This window comes from Apteryx mantelli, chromosome 4 (genome assembly GCF_036417845.1).
Source record: "Apteryx mantelli isolate bAptMan1 chromosome 4, bAptMan1.hap1, whole genome shotgun sequence".
NCBI classification, from domain to species: Eukaryota; Metazoa; Chordata; class Aves; order Apterygiformes; family Apterygidae; genus Apteryx; species Apteryx mantelli.
The window spans coordinates 71,438,292-71,459,014 of NC_089981.1; the positions used below are offsets into that span (position 1 = coordinate 71,438,292).

At 36.5% G+C, this 20,723-nt stretch overlaps 1 protein-coding gene across 1 annotated transcript in view; it reads right to left on the reverse strand.

Moving 5' to 3' along the window:
- TTC7B (tetratricopeptide repeat domain 7B) overlaps nucleotides 1–20,723 on the reverse strand; it is a 154,915-nt gene that overhangs the window by 70,180 nt on the left and 64,012 nt on the right. Inside the window, exons 9-15 of the mRNA XM_067295614.1 lie at nucleotides 17,570–17,707; nucleotides 13,598–13,681; nucleotides 12,233–12,337; nucleotides 10,483–10,600; nucleotides 10,224–10,281; nucleotides 5,556–5,628; nucleotides 3,994–4,154 (exon numbers count right to left, since the gene is read on the reverse strand). Coding sequence (XP_067151715.1) covers nucleotides 3,994–4,154; nucleotides 5,556–5,628; nucleotides 10,224–10,281; nucleotides 10,483–10,600; nucleotides 12,233–12,337; nucleotides 13,598–13,681; nucleotides 17,570–17,707 — 737 coding nt within the window. The remainder of the gene's footprint in view (nucleotides 1–3,993; nucleotides 4,155–5,555; nucleotides 5,629–10,223; nucleotides 10,282–10,482; nucleotides 10,601–12,232; nucleotides 12,338–13,597; nucleotides 13,682–17,569; nucleotides 17,708–20,723) is intronic.

The window sequence follows — 20,723 nt, forward strand, 5'->3', positions numbered from 1 at the left end:
ATTCAGGAGAACCCAAGCAGCAAAGACCTCAAACTCACATCTACTTCCTCATGGCTGAGTATGCTAATAATTTAGGATATATTGTGGCTCCTTCCCACCTATTCTCCTTTAGGTGGCATCAACCATGCATTCAGGGCAGCATGACCCTGCTTCTGTTTCAACAGGAGAGATAGACAATCACCTCACCCTGTCTACCACATAGTTTGATGGTTAGGACTCTTGAGTTGCATGATCTGTGGGTTCAAATCCTCTCAAGCTGAAGAGGAACCAAACTTCACATTTCTACTTCAGGAGCAAGTGGTCTAATGAAAAGTGGGGAAAAAACAGTGCAATTTTAGATTAATTCAAATGCAGCATAATCTGCCTGAGATTAACCTTTCTGATTTTTTGATACAGGCACCTTATTCCCACCTCTCCTACCAAACGAGGGTATTCTTAATCTTGCTCAGTAATCTTGTGTCTAGACATCTTCCTGTCCTTGAATAAAGTACTCACAAATTTCAGGAGGCTTTAGAAGTTAGATTGTACTTACAAGTAAATTGATTGTATTGCTCTGAGAAACACAGTTAGCTTGTCTATAGGCAGAGAGTGGTTCCAACCTAGGATTTTAAGTTTATAAAATGTTTGAACTGATAGTACCCTAGATATTCAGCAAATATCTTGCATTTTTATTATTTCTGGCAAACATTAGTACATACCCATTTCACTTTTACAGATTTATTAGATTTTCCCCAACAGTTTTTCCCCTTATTCCATTTGGCCTCAGAGCAGATTGCATGTTTATGTTGCCAGCATAATGAACAAAGGAAGAACAATCAGCTCATTATTCAAAGAGAAAGCTATAGCTTGCTGCTAACTGTATAGTATGATGTTCACTTGTTTATTCACTCCTTTGATTACAGTGGGACAGAAGTCCTTGTTTCTGGGGAATTTCTTTCTGCTTACTGGCCTAGAGGTGCATATGGCAAAATCATTACCCGATTGGCTATATTTATTCAGCCACTTTCTAGCTTTATGGTGAAAAAGTTAATAATTGGAGAGATGAAGGTATACCTGCAGAACACTTCAATATTCAACATGAAACAATTCTAGGAATGCATCAGATTTTAAAAGACTAAAAAGTGGCAGGTAACACATTTACTAAATGACTACAATGGAAGAGTGCTGGAAAGTATCCATTTCTCAGTATGTCTCATAGTGTATTCTACAGCTTCCTTGCAACCCCTGGCATTTTATAAAGATGTAGTATTACAAGCTTCAGAAAATTTAGATTGTCTTGACCAGGAAAAGCAAAACAAAAAGAACATGCAGCTGTGAAAAGGGCAGGACAGCACTCAGTACAGTAAGGCAATTACAGCATATGGAGGTTTGCAGATAAGAACAACAATAAAAGAAATAAGAAATGGCATAAATTACAAGCCCTATGTTTTATTTCAATATTTTCCAAGGAAAGAGATTTAACATACTATAAAGCTACCAAAGTATTGTTTTGCATAAAACTGAAGTAACAGATTCTGACAGAAATACAGAGAATACCAAGAAAAGTCATGTACTATTTAGCTTACTGTGCATGCAGATATAACTGAAAGATAAAAGATAAAAACAAGATGACATTTGAAGCGTTTAGGAAAGTCAATAAAATACCATGGGCAAACAATCAAGTATTTCAGTATGCCTAAAAATTAGCAAGCTTTAACAGAACGCAAAAGGATCTCTTCCCAGTCTGCTGGGAAGTGGCAATGAGATTGTACTGCTATAGAAGTTACAGAACAAGAAAACAGAATAAACAATACACTAAGCACTTGTGTATTGCATTTTATATATATGCACATGCACATTGTCAGCCATTTCAAGAGCATCAGATACAGTGCACAAGAACTGATTAAAAACTTGAGAATTTGCTGGTAAATCTTTGCAAATATAATCCAGTTACAAGAAGGAATTAGTCCAAATTTACTTTACTGACCAGGTATGTCTGTCTGTCAGTGCCAATGGCAGAGAGCACACAAGGAATCTCCATCATCTCCTTGTCCCCTGTGGGAACCAGAAGAAACCTGACAGCACTGAAGACAGAATTATCCACTCTACAAGACTGTCTAGAGATACACAGCTGTCTTTCACCTTAGATTCTTCAGAAACTGTTGTCTCCTCTGATGGTGATTCCTACTGCCAAGATATTCCTCAGGTTCCTTGATCTGTACCAGTAGGTTCTATCTACCATAGTAGTTTATATCACCACGATGTTTGTATTACTCAACAGGACCAACAATTTAGAACCACCACTATGATCTGTATTAACACACATCCTTACACTAAGAGAAGAATCAGAACACTTTAAAACGAGTCAGACAACATGCTTAACCATAAGATGCAGTTACAAACAAGTATGGAAAGACCATGAGCCATATTTGAAAAATACACAAATACATTCTGAAGTCACAAGAGTCATTTTAAATATTTTACTGAATGATCCTTTGTTCTCTTATTAAAATAGAGAGAACTGCAGTTTCAAAAACACTTCTTTTAGACTATTAGTTATTCCGAGATACATAGCAGCCTGTTCTTTGTCACCTATATTGCCACTAAGTGGCAGAAGACGAGCCAAGAACAGAGAAGAAAACAGACCATGACGTTTTGATCACATTTGTTTTCAACAATGATAGGGTATAAAATTAGTTAACTGATACTTTGCTTGCCTCTCAAACCACAACAGAGATCCTTCGGAGACCTGGAGGAAGCACAGTCAGGTTTGGGAGAGGAATGGCTAGATAGTTCTGAAATCATGAAGCACGAGTGGAAGCATGTGACAAGAACACAGACGAGTGTGTACATGTGAGGACAAGCTAGGAGATGTCAAAGAGCAAAAGGCCACCAGAGGCAGTTACACTGCATTGGGTGCGAGTCACAGAAGAAATTCTGAGGAGAGGAGAGAGGAGTAAAGGTCCTGGTCAAAGTTATGAGGAAAAAGGCAACTACACTTTATACGGACACTGGAAAGGAGGCATGAAAGGTCAAGGAGCAGTAAGAAACACTATAATCCCTATTTTTAAACTAGTAATTCTTAAAGAAATTGTATTTTTCTGATATGTTGATATAATAAAAATACATGATAAAGGCCAGTCATTTCAAAATTAAGTTTGAAATACTTCAAAAAAATTGTCAGAATAAACATTCAGGATGTCTGCAATACTATGAATTATGACCTCAGTGACTGTCAGTAAAACTTGCTTATCAGAATGGAACATTGCTGCTCTCCTAGAAGTTAATGGAAGCTGTCTCTGCATGGGAGATATGTCAGCCTGAAGTGTTTGATTAGAGTTTCCTAAGAACATAAAGCAAACTTACAAAAAGTTTATAGGCTCAGAGACATACAAAATCCAAATATTTTTTCAGATACAGTTAACATGAAGAATAAACACAAAGAAGGATTTTTCTTAAACAACAAAAGAACATCAGTCAAATATGTGCTTCTTCCCCTTTCACTTGTTTACTTATCCATCAGCTGATTTCAGATGACTGGTTATTATACAGGCAAAATAGGAGATTTTCTGTTATGATGTATTTTACATAATAGATTCCATACAATAAGCACTAAGTTATCTTAGGATAGGATGGGATGGGATTGATTTTTTTCCTAGCTAGAAGTAAAGTACTGTTTATCCTTTCTAGAATATTGCATAAAAACAGAAGACAGAAAAATACTCTAAAGCATGTAACAGGAAGAAATTATCTAAACAAATATTATGTAGAAAAACACAAAATAAGCTCAGCTATCCAGTCCTATCATCCTCCCTTCCAAAACCAACACCTTAATCATTATTTAACAAGTTGTTAATAAAAAACAAAGGTGCGTTAAAAGGGCAGGGTAACACTGTTGGGGGGGGAAAAAAAAGTTAGACAAATCTTGAAATCATCTCTGAAAATTAATGAGATGAGAGCCTCAAAAAATAAATATGAGAGGAAGTGTAGAAGGGGAACATGACATTCACTCACATAAAGTTTTCTGGATATTCACTCAAGGCCATATCAATGATATTCAAAGCATCATGATAGTGTTTCTGTGCTGATAGCAAGAGTGCAAGGAGATGAAGAGAGTTGGCATCATCTCCTTGTAGTTGCAGAGCCTGACGAACATAACCCAAAGCTTCTGGTATCTGATTAAAAGAAAAAAAGGCAGAAAAAGAAAGCATTGCTATTAGAAATACTGCCTCCTGTCACTTGACTACATATACATAAAATGTTCAGAGTAAATTATTCACCTAGATACCAAGCAGAAATCTAAAGACTCCCGTAAAACACTATTCAGATCTCTGAAATGAACCTGATGCACTATGGTGAAGAGTAAAATATAAATAAATAAATATATATATATATATATATATTAACCCCGGCAAATGAGATAAAAGTTTTAGTGAAACAGTTCAGTTCGACCCTTTAAAAGTATCCACTAAGAGATAAATATTATTCTTTTTCAAATATTGGCTGTATTTCTAGATGATTTTGAAAATATTTTAATTGTAATGCATTAGCTAAACATACAGCTAAATTGCCAGAGTAAATTTTCTTCCTATGGCATTTCATGATCACCTGAGCTACATGTGCTTTTCCTCAAAATAATAAGTACACTAAGTGTTACAAACATGAGATTTAATTAAGCAACACTAAAAATATGGAGTTCTGAAACACAAAGTCATAGCCTGCTACTGAAAAATATTTTGTGATATTAAAGCGGCAATCCCTTTTACTCTAATGTCGCATAGTCCAATGTCTCTGCTATTCATTAGCAATGAAAAGTAGTCACCTAGAGTATGTAAACTACCATGCTTAAAACTGCTTCCTAAAATAAACTTGACACAGGAAAAGGCTTACCATGACATACACAAAGCAGTTCCACATTATCCAAATTCATATAATATATGGTAGAATTCTACCTCCTTTAAATAGAACAGCTGTACAAGTTGGATCAAGCTCTGATCTCTCTTATAGATTTAAAAGATTTTCCACTTGTCTTAAACGCATTTTTGTAATTTTGTTCACAATAACCAAGCTTTCTACAAGTACTTGGAAAAGGCACACATCTTAGCAGACACAGAAGATGTAAGCACTGTTTATATTATTAAAATCTAGATTCAAGAGTACCACTCTCCAGATACAACCAGTCTGAGGGGAGATTACCCATAATATTAAGGTAAAAACAGAAAAAAACTGAACTTTTGGTTGCTTTCCATCTAGCAATATAAAAGCTGAAAAAATAGAATTGAATGTCATATGTCTTATTTCAGATCCTACGGCTGGGAATACGTGGCAGAACTCTGGAGAAGTGTACAGGACCGAAGGCGTCCAGAGAGAATATTTCTGGATATGGATGACAGCTTCTTTGTAGGGAAAGTGTGAGAAAAACACAGACCAGCTATTGCATTTTTGCATATATATGTGTATATGCATGTGGAAAACCAGGACTTTACTGAAGAAATTTTCATCTGTATCCATTGACAGACAGAGGTTCTAGTCTTCATATGACAATGGGAGGCTGCATTTTTAAAAACAGAACTAACCTGTCTGGATATGGCAAGCTGCAGGGCCAAGTAAAATGCTGCCAGATGATCTGTTGGAGACAAACTGTGAGCCCTTAAAAATAAGGAAACAAAACAAAAGTGATTTTTTTCTCCCTATTAATACAGGTTATAGATGAACACACACACACACACACACATATATATTCATGTATGCATATTCAGATCTCCTCTCTAAAGTATGTTCATATTTTGACACAGGGAATTGTGGGACACCTCACACTGCTCTCGCTGCCTGGCTGGTATTCATTACAGTGACTTGTCTTACACTTCTCAGTCATCCTTCATTTATCAGAAACAGGTTGGGCATTTTCAAGCATTCATTTTTGGTAGAACTGAATTATGCAATTCCAGCATAAATCTTAAAAATGAGCAATACAAAACAATTCTTTCAATTAAAATATACTCCTGTGCAAACACTACACGAAGCTATGGAAGGACATTTATAATAAAAATTATTCTGCAGAGGCTTCTTACCTTACACAAAAAGAAAAAAAAAAAGTGCTTTCAAAGACGAGAGCGAGGACACCTGCATGAGCAGCGCCCAAGCAGTCTCACCAACACAGCCCAGAAGGGCTCGGAAGCACACAACTCAGAGGCAGAGTAGCAGCAAAGTAGGTCTTGTTTTCAGACATTTGTTAGACTCTCAAATTTTAAGCACATTTTCAGCCCAGCATGCTAAGCCTCCTAGAAACCCTGCTACTTTTACTCCTAACAGTCAGGACTAGACTAGAGTGCCTTGCTAACGTAGCAAGGCAAAAGCAACCTAGGCTAGATCTTTTCTTTTTTATCATAGCATTATAGCAAAAGGCAGTGTAAGATTGGGTTCACCATGAACCTGTGCTTGAAGGAAATATGAGATTTAACATTGGCGACCTTTTTGCAAATACTACTTCTGTGCACAAAAATATTGAGCTGCCCAATAACAGCAGTATTCATCTCTGAAATACTCGTACCTACCGCTGTTGCAAGTAATCCCAATTAGTAAAATGAAGAAATAACATTTTTCTACTTTTTTGAAAAAATATTTTTTAATGTTTTGGTCAAGTGCACACATTCTATTTTGTTCATTTTGACACTTCTACAGAAAGAGTGCTTATAATACACACTACAACTTTTCCTTCTAATACCCTGCAAGATAAGGGTTTTTCTTCTGGGTGTTGAGCATAAAGACAGAGAAAAATAATAATAAAATGGGGGACAATTTCCCCCAAATGAAGCACAGTAAACACTGGGCAAAAACTACCTTTTGTTTATTGGCTGTGTTCTTTTAACGGAGGCTCAGATAGAAATAGGGTACATAATAACGATGTCCAGAACACCTAAGCAGTGCTCTTGCTCAGGAGGGAACAAGAGCTACCTTCTCATCGATCACAGAGTGAACCTCCCACCTCCAACTGCTGCAATTCCGTCTCCCCCCATTCAAAGACGGACAGCTCCACTAGTTAGCAGCCATGCTTGACACATACCAAAGTTGAAGTAATTAGGGGATGGTTTCATATTTTCCTAAAATATTTCTCAGTTGAAGACTACAGTGAAATACAAGACCCTAACAGTGTTCAGAAACAGTCTTCTGTTTTAAAATTTTAATTCAAAAACTAAGCAAGACTAAGTGACTCTGAGAACAAAAGAAGATTTTAACTTAGGAGTACTGGTTCAGTCATCCAGCTTCAGAATAAAGCTGTTACTATCTATCAACTATTCAGTGACTTCCATGAAATAATCCAGTTCGCACCACAGGAAAAGCACTAAAAGTCCCCCCACAAAAAAAGAAAAAAAAAAAAGGTTAGGTAAAACAAACACTCCCTCAGCACTGTGCGAAAGAACCAGTGGCAACAGCGGCTTCTCAAACAGCCAGTAACACAAACTGGTGGCCTTGAAATTTGGCATAAGCAAAGGTCTTTGCAGTTGCAGTAATTTTTCTGGAATTGGTCCTGTAGGTAAGAGCAAAAAAGAAAAAACAGCACCAAAACAAAAAACAAACTTGACAGACTAGTATAGCTTCTTCTTTTACAAACTGTTTAGCAGATAAATGGAGAATTTCAAATTTCACCTCCTGAGTAATATTTATTTTTAAAAAGCGGGAGAGAAAGTGGGCATGAACTCTGGTAAGCTGGGCATAAAGTATTCTTGCTCTGGTAAGAACTTTTCTGTAATGCTGCATACCTAAATCATCAACACAACCAAACCAACAACATTATTAACCACACGGAAAATATATTTCCGGTAGGGCTGATGTGGCAGGTGCAAGTCCCTGCTAATGAACACAAGTATGGAAACATGTTAATACCCAAAACAACCATCTTTCAAAACAATCACCTTCCTGAACATCCGTTCTCCCTTTAAGGAGGTAATGATGGGATTTTTTCAGGTGCAGAAGCTCAATTCTTTTCAAGGGCCAAACCATTCTAGTCCAGATTTTCATATTGGCAATATCAGCGGCAGCAATATCAACTAATCAGTAGGGTTTTCAAAACGTATGCCCTGTACCTCAGTAAAACCTCCAAAAATACTTTTAACTTAAAACCTTTGTACAAGTTAATTCGGGGAAATGCCCATAGACAGGACAAATATATAATTTAAACACGAATAAAGTGGAAGGTGCACTTAAATACGGAACAGTTTGTAGTAGGTGGTATCAATTGAAGAAAAAAAAAAAAACAAAAAACAAAGAATCACAAAGACGCAGAGAAAGCAGATGTAATTAATCCCCATGTGCCCAAGACGTTCTGTGAATAAATTTATATTGTGCTAGTTAGCACAAATATTTCAAAGCTCCATATCACTACAAAATTAAAGCTCCATTCATACTATATAGCTAAAGGACATCTATAATGGTTCACCGAAGAGATGCTAGATATGTTTTTAGATTTCAGCTGGCACTATTCACTGCTAGGAAGTCTTGGAAATTCAACAGCTAAGAAAGCATCAAGAGGCTTGTTTTGTTGTAGAGAACGAAACTGCAGAGTTCCTGGGTGTAAGAAGACGTAAAATACAACCAAGCAATATTTGAATAGAGTGGGGAAAATACTTTCAGAAGCAGTGACAAGCTGAGTATCATTTGAAAAATAGTTCTAGTAACCTACCCTGTATTGCTTTTTTTTTTTTTTTAGCCCAAACACCACTTATCCTTTTTAAAATTAACATGATAAACAGTGTTACCTATAAAAGCATCCCCACATTTACAGGTTTAAAACTATGCATAAAACAGCCAAAATGTCGCACTTCTCAAGCTCAGAAAATGGAAGTTTTCCAGGCAGCCCACCAGCAGGGAATGACTCTCAGAGCTTTGGGATCACTACAGGACGTGGGAGGGTAAGGAAGAGGAAGGAAGGGTGAGGAGCTGAACAGGAATGGATTAGCTTCAGGCTGGAGTTCATTAAGTCCCTTGCTGTTTAAGAGAATCAGCAGAAGGAAGCAAATAAATATTAGGACCTGAAGAGTGAAGCAAAAAGGTATACCAGCTACCAGCAGGTGAATGGACAGCAACGGTGAGCAAAGGTTAGCACAGTATTTTTGAAAGTTAGGATGAAGGTCATGATAACAGGGACAGGTGAGGAACTGAAGTGCAGACCAGGAAAGTTCAGTTTCAACATGGAGCAAGAACGCTGAAGTAAATAAAAAACCTACTAAAACCATTAAGGAACTATAAGAGCAAAGAAGTACTAAAGCACAAACAGGAATAGTTACACAAACAGGGCAGAGAAAGGAATGGCCAATACGTACCAGCTTCACTCTAATGTTGCCTGGTAAACACTCCTTCAACCTTATCCCCTCAGCTATACAACCACCACCCCCAAAAGTCCTGGATTTTACACTCATATAAAAATCTGGTCACATTAATTCATAAATTGGCAAAGAGACTCCTTGAAGCATTTAGACCTATCACTGCAATAGGATTTTGCAAGAGTATGTGAACACAAAGGGAGGCACATTTAGATGTTGCAGCACTTCTGCTGGCTATGCCGTCAAGATTTGTTTCTTTTGTAATTATACCCAGTTGGGGTTGAGTGGTCCACATTCACCTGTGTATAGTCATCACCATTTGCGGAGGCAAACCTCTGAGAAAGAACTACTGTCATCCCCAACAGCGCTACTTCCGAGTAAGGCATTTTGAAGAAGGGGTATTCGCAATGCTGCTGCCTGTGCTGTTACATCTTCAGATAGAAATGATTTTCTTCTCCCAACTTGCTACCTTATTACCTGCACTTCGCCTCTCATCCATAACAGCACTGCCTCAACCATCACTCTGCCTCTGCAAACATAATTGCAAAAACCTGGTATACAATCTGATTAGCAACTAACTCTGCTAGAAACACTATCACATTCAGACATGACTTAAGACCTTACATCATACCATTTTTCCCCTTCAGATTAGAACAGAATACTCCTTTAAGCACATATTTTATCCTAGAGAGCAACACAAATGTCTTTAAAATGAAATAAAAGGAAAACCTCAGGAATCAGTTTAGATATTTCTGACAGAAAATGATGAAGTGAATGTTAAAGGAATACATTCTGTACTCAGGAAGGCAGACTCCCAGAGGTAAAATCCTCATTACAATCTTTACAAGTCCCTCTTTCTAACACATAATCAAGCTTTTTCACTACATACAGTAGAATGAAATGAAAAGACTAACACCCACTCACCTCTGAAATGCAAGAAGAGCCCTTCTCTGCAAGACCTCTTGCATCCCTCGCAAAGATGCTAAAAAGGATACGTTTAATCAGTGATATGCAAGATCAAGAGATTTCATTCCTCATGTTTATTGAAGAAGTGTTAATACATTGACTGGGAGAAAAAGGTTGCACAAAGCAGCTTTAATTTTGGAATCTAGCATTTTGCTAGGTATCTGCTTTTAGGCAAGATGGGAATTTCTGAACATGAGTGTGTTTATTCTTATCTTACCATCAGTAGCCTGCAGGCTGTAAGTCAATCCCAGTGCTAAGTAGCCTTTTGCTTTGAACTCTGATGTTTTGTCCCCAAGATCAACAACAGTTTTGGCAAATCTTTCTGCTTCTTCCAACTGAAAATATTATAAAACATCAATGTGAGTCTAAAACTAGCTAAAGTTCATATTATAGCGAGCAGAACACATAGCATGAGTATTATGCACACTGAGTGTTGAAATCTCAGTCATCACCACCTTTAAGCACTCCATTTCCTTTTGTAGCAGACCTAGTTTTCCTTCTAGATTCACAGTACAGAACACAGATTTAACCTGACACAGATTTAAATATGATTTTATCTTATGGTTAAGAAACACCGTCACTTAACACACAAGTCATTCTGAACTTCTTGAGTTTTTGCCCTTTTTTTTAATATAAAATCCATTTCTGGTCCGTATATGTTAACTGCCCTTTTTTGCATTTCAGAGTTAAAAGAGTTCTTGTTCCATACACTATTTCTTTTGGAAAACCAGTTACAAGAACTATGGCTCCAACCCTGCAAAAAAGCCTAGCCATGCAGATCCCTGCATCACATACAGTATTGCTGAAAGTATGGGGGCTCATAAATACAAAAACATATAAAAGACTAGGGTTTAACAGTCTGCACACCCACACTAGCACGCTATTTAACAATCCAGAAATAAAGAATAACAGGAATTTGAATCCATTCTAGTAAATGTAAATGGTAAGTACAGCAAGCGGCTCCATGCAGGGTCAATCCAAAGGGAACAATTTACAGAACTAGGATCTATGTTAATTATTAAGACTGTACTTTTGTTGGCCTCAGCAAGTCATGTTCATACCACTGCATTATTTTCTCAATTTCTGCTTGCAATCTTTCCTTCCTCTCCTCCTCCTTTTTGTAAGTAGGTAAGCAACATGTCTTTCTGATCATTCCTCTGAAAATTGCACATTTATCTTGGAAACCATATGATGAGCTTCAATCATCTTAGTGTTTTTGTACAGATAACCAATTTCAAGGCCATCTAAAATACAATTCAACACTTTAAAAAAGTCCCTATTTAGAATTCATAAACACCATTATCTACAAACATGAGTTAAATGGATGAATTTCTTGAAAAGATTTGAGAATTAATAATAAAAACTATTTTTGTCCCATTAACTTCCAAAAAAAGTTATTCTCCTCTCGCACAGAAGAAAGAGAAGCCTGATTCACATTTTTAATCTCCATATGCCAATAATGTATGTTTCAATCTCTAATAATTTTTTAGCTTTATAACCAAGCTAAATTTCTGTTTCACAACGGTTGGAATCTTATATTTTATATGAAATGTATTAAAATGGGAGGTCATTTTTCAAAACTGTACTTGCTAGTTTTGAACCATCTCAAAAATTCACAGCATTTCTATTACAAAAGCTCCCCTTTTGAATTATTTACCAATAAAGTAAATTGATTTGGGAGATGATACCTGAACTAATTTTCAAAAAAAAAAAAAAAAGTTTTGTAGTTAATTAGTGAACTCTCTTTACATTCCCCTAAGCCGCTATATATGTTAAAGTATTATATTATAATGGATGCATCTATGAAGAAAGTAATACAACAAACAACATCACGCCTTGATACCTGAAACAAGACAGCTGTATGTAGTCACTGTGCAAAAGTATTTTCTGACATCCCCCAGCTAAGATTTTGTTGCATTTTAGAGAAGTCAGCTCTTGCTGAAAAGACAAACAGCAGCAAAGCTTACCCAGTGCAGAGATCCCATACAGAGCTTTGCAGCAAGGAGTGGAATAGTTGCATCATCTGGTTTCAAACGGATACATTCCTTCAAGACTTTAACTGCTCGAGCAGACTGTTAAAAACATTTGCCATGGAAATTACTAAAAGCATAAATATATTTCACAGATATAAGACTCCTATTTCCATTTTCTACTCTTTTCCCTGTGTGAAGGAACGATTACGAAACATTCTGTTGAAAAATTGTCACAACAACTTGTACAAGTGAAATACAAGACTTCAGGCACTGCTGTAGTTATTTTCCACTACGAACTATGACTAAGTGTCCCGGGTGAAATATTGGCTCACAATATAATTCCAACTGTACATGATTTAAAGACTGTTTTTGAGGTGCATTTAGAGCTTTGCTAGGCCTGTGAGCTCACAGCATTTGAGCAAGGCGAATGAAGGAGCAGGAATGGGACGCAGGCATCAGAACAGGCTGTGCTCTAGCATTCGTCAGGAGTTATGACAGCACTTATGAGGAGCTATTACAGGATACAAGAGTTTATGGCAGTCTTTCATTACTCCTCATTTTTGAAATCATTTTTCATTCACTTCTATCCAGTCATAGCTTAGAAGATAACTAAGTAAAACAAAGAATGGGAAGAAGAATCAAGACCTTCAAGAACCTGTGTACTTCTAATAATGATTTCTAAAGAAACTATAAACCACTCCTTTCCCCCATACTGAAGATAAGCAAAATACCTCCACTGTGAATAATCTTTAAGAGAAACTAATATCAATTCTATACATTACACAATAAATGAAGTTTGTTTTCCATAATGGAAGAGGGAAAAGCAAAAGAAACTGAAAGTAGAAGACTACATCTGATGATATAAGCTCCCAGTTTATATAAAATAATAATTAAAATAATTTATCCCAGTTTAATTGTGCAGGATGCAAAGTCTCAAAGGCAGCAATAATAGAGAAAAAGACAATAGCCAGAAATTCTGAACAAAAAGAGTAAGGGAATCATGAATCAGCATTAATTTGCACCTAAACACATTTGTTCATCAAAACAGCATTTAAATTAGGTTGTTACTGAATTATGTGATCTGGTATAATTCACTGCTTAAATTAACTTAGCTTAGCTTAAGGTTGTTGGCAAGATAGTCCTGATCTTCAGTTTTTAGTCCTCCTAAGTTATAAATCATTGGAATAAAGATTTTCACATGCCTTTTACAGTACTAGGCAAAAATTCAGCCACTTTACTTAGCTGATTTAAAGATTAGCATCTTCTTTAAAAACACTTAGAGATGAAAAATTATAGAATGCCAGATATTGTTATCAATAGCCATCAATACAAGAATTATCTCCACAAAGTAAGACTTACTTTTCCTGCTGCCATCAAGGACAATGCAAACTGATACCAGAGATGGAACTCTTCGAAGGCAAACTTCATGGCTCTTTCTAAACACTGTTTTTTGGGGGAAAAGATTGTTCATTAAGAGCACATTCTTAAACTATCAAGAAGATATACTAGTATAAAATTTTTCTTATCGGCTCGTACCTAAAATACATGTAATTAAAAATGTAAATCATTCAAACAACTTAAGCAAAAATACGTATCATATTCTATAAGAAAAAATTCATAATGTGTTTAAATAATCCTGCAGGTACTGTCCTATTTAGCCTGAAAGAAGGAATGATAAATACCCACCATCTTACTCTTAAATGAAGGATTCAGCAACAAAAGGTCTGAGAAGCAGGAGATGAGACTTATGTGAAAAGGAAAGTTGTACACCTATATTTTCTAAATTGTGAACACTTGATGAAAATGGCACCCAAAGTACTCATCAGTACCACTTAAAAAATTAAACTCATCTGATAGTATTATTTCTAAGAATTTTAATACTCTTATTACACTAAATATTCTACCGAGATTTTCAATTTAATAACTCAATGCCAAAAGGGATATTAATTATTACTATACAGAGATTAAATATGTTAAATTAGCATTATGTGCTAATTAGGAAGGGTTTGTACCTGCTGTTGGCAATAAGAACTATTTCCTCTTGCTATGCTCTTTTTTCTAGTCAAACCAGCTCCAGAGAGTTCAAAGGTGGAATATTTTTCTGGATTAAACAAACTGATTTACAATTAACTTTCTGGTCTGCAGAGTACAATTACGTGAAGCAACTTTTCTGCTCTGACAGATATAATGTACATTCTAAACTGTAATACCCCAAATTACTTTTAACATTCAAACTCAGCCTTAATATTACAGAAAGCAAAGCCAGATATGTAGTGCATTCCCACATAATAATAGGAGATGAAGCAAAGAACCGCACGGAGGCTGAAAAAAGATATAAATATTTAAGTGCATTGTTCGTTATGTATAACTGATGTATGCTACCATCTTCTTACCACACAATATCCAGTATCAAGACTGCTACTAAATAGAATTTTCATTAAAAATAAATCCTTTCTAATACTGTTTCAAAGAGTTCATCATTAGACTGTATGTGAAGTTAATTACTGTTATTGTAAGCAATGTCTATTAAGACAACTAAAACAGGATTTATTTTCTGGTTGGACTTTCCATCACTGGAAGCAAAAAGATGACAACAAACTGACTAGTTACGTGCGAAGTCAAAATAATCCAAAAAGTTGTGGTATGCCACATAGTACACATGGCAAAGGAGAATGCAAGATGTTAAAAATATTTTTTTCCTCATCTTATCATGACCTACTAATAAACATAACAGTATGATATAAATTTTAATAAAGCATACCAAAATTGATATCCATCTGTAGTTTGTAGCTGTTACTGATGAGGAGGACAGCAAGCACAGTCAAGTTAAGCTTCCAGTTTAGCTTCTATTAGGTCAAATAGACACTTATACATGTTTATCCAGCTGATAAGACTACATACATGTTTCCCTTATGGTATGACATAACCCAGCAAGAAATCAATGTTTTGCTGGTCTTGACTTAAATATATTGTTGCCTTTCAGAGTTTCTCTTACAAATATACATTTAACCTTCTGTTATCAACTGCTTTGGTTTTGTTTAGAGAAGTCGAGTGAAATGAAGAAGAGGAGGAGGACAACATGGAGGAAGTAAGGAAGAACTGTATAACTGCAGTGGCTAAAAACCCTCAGTTAAAATGCTGGCCAGGCCTGGAGGCTCCCTAACTTTCTAGGTACTTGTAGTTCTGCTTCTTTCTGTAACCAAAATCACTACCAACACAAGCAGCTCCTAAAATGCATTGAAATCCAAAAGCCAGGTAGAGCTAAAACATCTTTCATTAGTTACAATGTACAACTTTGCTCACAACAGCAGGAAAAGGACTCGGCAGTGGTACTTGTCTTTCAGGCGCAGGGGCTAAAGCCTGCCCCCAAGCAGCGCGGGAAGCGAGTTCTGCACTCTTCTCCATGTGATGGGACTTTCCTCACACCCTCTGGGGTAGTGCCCTAGACTTCAAGCTATGCACTAAGAACAAAGATACTTCCACCTTTTCTGCTGAAGTCAAACAAATTTTCCGTTAAGAAAGGCAAGAAGAACTGCAGACGAGAAGCAGCCTCCCTTGTGACATAAACACTATGTTGGGAGACAGTGGGGGAATCTCGAGTCTGTGCTCATTCCCATTCATATAATGGCTCTTCAACGTAGAAAAACCTGACAAAATAAAAGAATAGGAATTGAAACCCAGGACTACACTCCCCTCTTCCAGTTACTAGGCTAGTACAAAAATAAAAGTTTTCAGTACCCCTCTGCCAGCTGTTCAAAGAAGAACAAAATCAGAAGGCCTCTTCAAGTTTGTTTTTCAAATACTTGTCGGTGTTTATCCCTTAAAAAGCTTTAGATCTAAAGCGTATGAGGACTCATCTCCTGCAGCTTTCATACAAGTGTCTCAGACTCCATGAAGGTGGCAGTGTTTGTACTGGCAAGCAAATGGAAATATTCCCTATCAGGTTATTTTGTAGGATGACAGTCCTGTACGAGCTTTCATACTACCTGGTTTCATGAAAGACCTTCTATTGCATTGACTAAAACTGAGCACATGCACAACTTGCAGCTATGAACTATTTTCAAGAGGAAGAATACTCAAATTCAGAGCTTAACATCGCAGGAGATATAGATAAAAACAATCACTATCAATATATAACAAAGAAGAGCTGGGGTTTTGTTTTGTTTTTGTATTTTTTAAATAGTCTTTTATTACAGTAGAAAGGCATCATTTCTCAGGAGATCAATCCCTGGATATGCCTTCTTATCACACACGTTGAAAGATACTTTCTGGATACCAGTAATTAATCATCAGCAGCAACAGTATCTTGCTGCTGTGTAAGCACTGTTTTGAGTAGCAGAAAGATCTGCTCTGCCCAGAAAGTTGTAGCTGTTTCCCAAATATAAAAATGTTAATGATACTTTAAAATTTCCTAACGAATCATTTCCGAACAAAAAACATGTGAGTTGCATAGTCAAACACAAGACACTCAAGACACAGAACACAGCTTCTACAGACCTCACAAAGTAATACATTCCCTCTTTTATAAACTCCAAAGCCATTTTACAAACTTTTAGGATTCTGAAATACTCCAAATGTAATGAGGTATAGAAGAAATATTCATTTTGAAATAAAGACTCACAAATCCTTTTTCTAGGGTCCTTTTACTGGCTACCTATCCATTATGAAAGTATTAAAATAAGCTTTAGAAAATGTTTCAGGAGGGGGAAAAAAAACGATAATACTTAGGTTTTATTACAAATGCACATTAGTAGAATCATGGCAATGTATTTAAATTAGCACAGTTACAACAAAATTGGATTTGGTGCCTTCTAAGCTTTGAATGAGAACTCCAAAAGAGAAAGTAGCTAAATTCTCCAGGCCAACAGAAACCAAAGAATCAAAAGCAAAGATCTGTGGACATCCAAAAAAGTTCTCCTTTTCCTTGCTATACTTCACCCTTTCCAGTTTAGCTATTCGAGTTCATATCTCTAGCTCTATCAAACTCTTCAATTCATTCCACAATCAGCTCTTCTCTTCTGCCTTTCCTTCCTGTTGTCTCCATTTTACATATATCCTTTGCCTCTCCAACCAAAAGCATGTGAGTTGCTGTACCATTAAATATCTGATTTATCACACCTTTCATAAAATTTCTGTGCTTGACCATCTCAAGTCACCTGTGTACATTTAAACAGCAAGCTTTTTGGGGTGGAGACTACCTACTCCTCTATTTATATAGCAGTCAGAACAACAGTCCTACATTTGTTTAGCCCTTAAGCCCTATCATAATTAACATGATTAACAGAAACAAGCAATGAAAACACAGCTGAATATTCACTCCTATGGACACACCTCTGATAGCATTTCATATTGGCCTCTTCTTCCCAAGGCTATTGTAAGCAAATCGTAGACTACAGATGCACTTTGCAAACTGATGATACGATCATTTTTGTGTTCTGGTATTCTGCTCAGTACAGCATCACGGTTAGCCTGAAACATAATGCCAAGAAGAAATCATGTCAGCCACTGTAATCCAACCGATATTTTTGCTCAAGTAAATTTATTTATAGATTTTTATAGAATTAATTGGAATCTATGGATTCTAATTTAAAGATGGTATGAATCTACACCAATTTAATGCATTAGCTGAAACAGTTAGGCTTCTATATTTATCTATTTTAATCACTTGATTCTAATTATAGAAACTAGGTAATTTATGTAAAATTATGAAAGAGTTCTCAGAAACCAAAAGAAGTTTTGTTTTAGTATAAAGAGTAGTTCATCTTTTTTAATTTAATTCTATTTTTTGTATGCAAATAAAACACATCAGAAGGCTATTCAAATTGTCTGTTCCATCTTTACTAATAAGGCATTCACTTTCTTTTCTCTTTGTAAGACTGTGACAGTACCCTCTCCCTTGTGCACAGCATCCTGCCCCGGATAACCGCACAATCACTCTTCAGGAATTATCACCGAGAAGGGAATTGGCACAAGAGTTTCCCCTAGTCAACAGCAGAGGCTTGGAATCAGACCAGCTTTGCAGTGAGGCTTTGTACTTTCAAGTTCTTTTTGAGAAGGCACATTGCAAGTATAATTCCTTAATTAAACTTTTCCTTTTGAGACTGGAGGGCACTGAGGTACAACTGGATTAAATAAACTATGTTCACAGAGGAATCCTGTTAAAGAGCAGAGAATAAAATTCAGATCTCCCAGTAACTAAGATCACCTATACTATACTACCCAGTACTTCGCTCACTATACCACCAACGCTCTGAAATACCTTATCTTGGTATCTTCTGTCTTTATAGATTTCCTCATGTTTGGAATGCCTATTGATACAAATGTTAGTGTATCTGGTAGTTTGAAGTCAGTAACTAGAGATCCCCTTGCCCCCCCTTTTTTTTTTAAAAAAAGTACACAGGGTTTGAGATCCCCCCCAGTACATTTATTTAAATACACTGAATTAAAACGGACAGCTTATTTCCCCCGTTCTCAGAGATGACTAATAACACATTAAGACAAAACAAACTGCTTCTCTGCTTTAACAGGATAACATTTTAGACTCTGAACATAAATCTTTAAAATCAGAATAATCAAAGACTGAAAGAAATTTTCAGAGACACACGTGGGGCGTAAAATGCACACGCATTCCAGGATTTATCAGCTGAACAATCCACAGCTTGGTTTGAAAAGACCCTCCCATCCCCGCACACACGCGTATCCCAAAGTGAAAATTTGCTTCCTTTTGATCAAGGAGTCTTTGATTTTTCCTTTCTACACTGCATAGATCTTCAGTCAGCTTCAAGAACTTCTTATTTTTATAACTCCATATTTAATCTGTGACTGATTCAATTCCTTGCAAATATAGAGCATGCTGTGAACTAGCACTGCTTGTGAAAAAACGGCTGACATTGCCTTGTAGGCATGGCGGATATCTTACAGATATATTTGCCTGATCATTTTCTATGTGTTTATAAAACAGAACATATTTATGAATTTAAGTGTTTGGTGTTTCTGAGGACTCGGACAAAATAAAGTTGTGACAATTAGTTAAGCTGCAATGTGTCAGCTGGCTACACTTCCCCTAGACACCCCTCAAGCCTGAAGCAAATACAAGCAGCATAACCTTTTTTCCTCTCTGAGTAAATTAAGTTATGCTTTTTACCATGGGCTTAGAGCAATGCATATGTTTACCACTGCTCAGCTGGCATGCAGTAGCATGTACACCCACTGTAACTTGCAGATCTTAGCCCTTCAGATCCTGCCCTTCCCGTCATTCCTGCTGAGATAAGGAAAGGCTGGTCTGCACTTTGCTAGCGTAAGAGCGAGAACGCAAGGACATTTTGCAATAAGAGCAATGGCAGAGTTGCAGCCAACTTCCCACATTATGCATGATAATACACTGTAGCAGCAGTCAGTGGCTTTTTGCACTCTGAAATTTATCTATAGGAGAATTAGGACTCTTAAAAAGCACAGAACCATCTTTCCCAGAGCATTCCTTTCACGAAGATTAAAATGTAAATTTTAGTCATCAAAGCATCTTTTCTGAATTCAGAAATTAAGGGAACTCAAGGTGACACAAAAGTAGCATTAATAGTCTACTGGCAAGCCCAATTTTCTGGATGCATGCCACACTAGATCTAATGCAAATAAGAAATTATGATGGTAGAGTGCAACACTTCCCTAAAACTAACAGTATGATTTAGGGCTAGTAGGCACACAAAAATTTAAGTACTTTTACTTACACAAAATGCTACTTACATGTAAGATTCTCATTCTGTTTTCCAGTATTTTCTTAAATAAATTCATAAAGGGCACAAGTTTTGAAGCCTTATTTGTGTGTTTATCATTCATAGACAATGCAAGGGATTGTACTACTTTTATAGCACAATACCATCTCATAAAAAATGTTTATTCTATCTTCTGTAATCATTCTTATTTGTTTCAAAATAATAGATCAGATACTTCATAATTACTATAGCTAAAAAGAGTTAGCATGCACTGAACTCTCAGCTCACAACTTCCAGAAAGACAAATTCACAGTGATTAATATTTTTATGCCCCATCTTCCCCTTCCCCCACCTCCCAAAAAATTCTGAGCAAATAGCTTAGCCAAAGTCACATATGATTTTACACTCTTCCTGAAACAGTCTCTTTTGCCTCATATAGCTTGCAATAATTATTTGTAAATAAATAAATAAATAAATTTGCTAAGGGCATAATGTTTTATGGTGACAAACATTTGATATATCTAGACAGGTCTAATTCACAAAGAAAAAGTTGCAAGTAACCTGAAAGCAGACTTACAAGGGCAATATTTTAATTTGTTTGTTGGCTTTTTAGTGCTGATATGCAAGGAAGCACACATGCAAATACAGGGATGAGTAGTCTGAGGTTCTGCAGAACTGGGTTGGCTTCCGCCTTCATATCACGACTCCAGTTCAAATCAGAATTCTGTACGTTGCCCCGAGCTGCTCAGGCACCTTACAGGAGCCCAGAGGGTCCC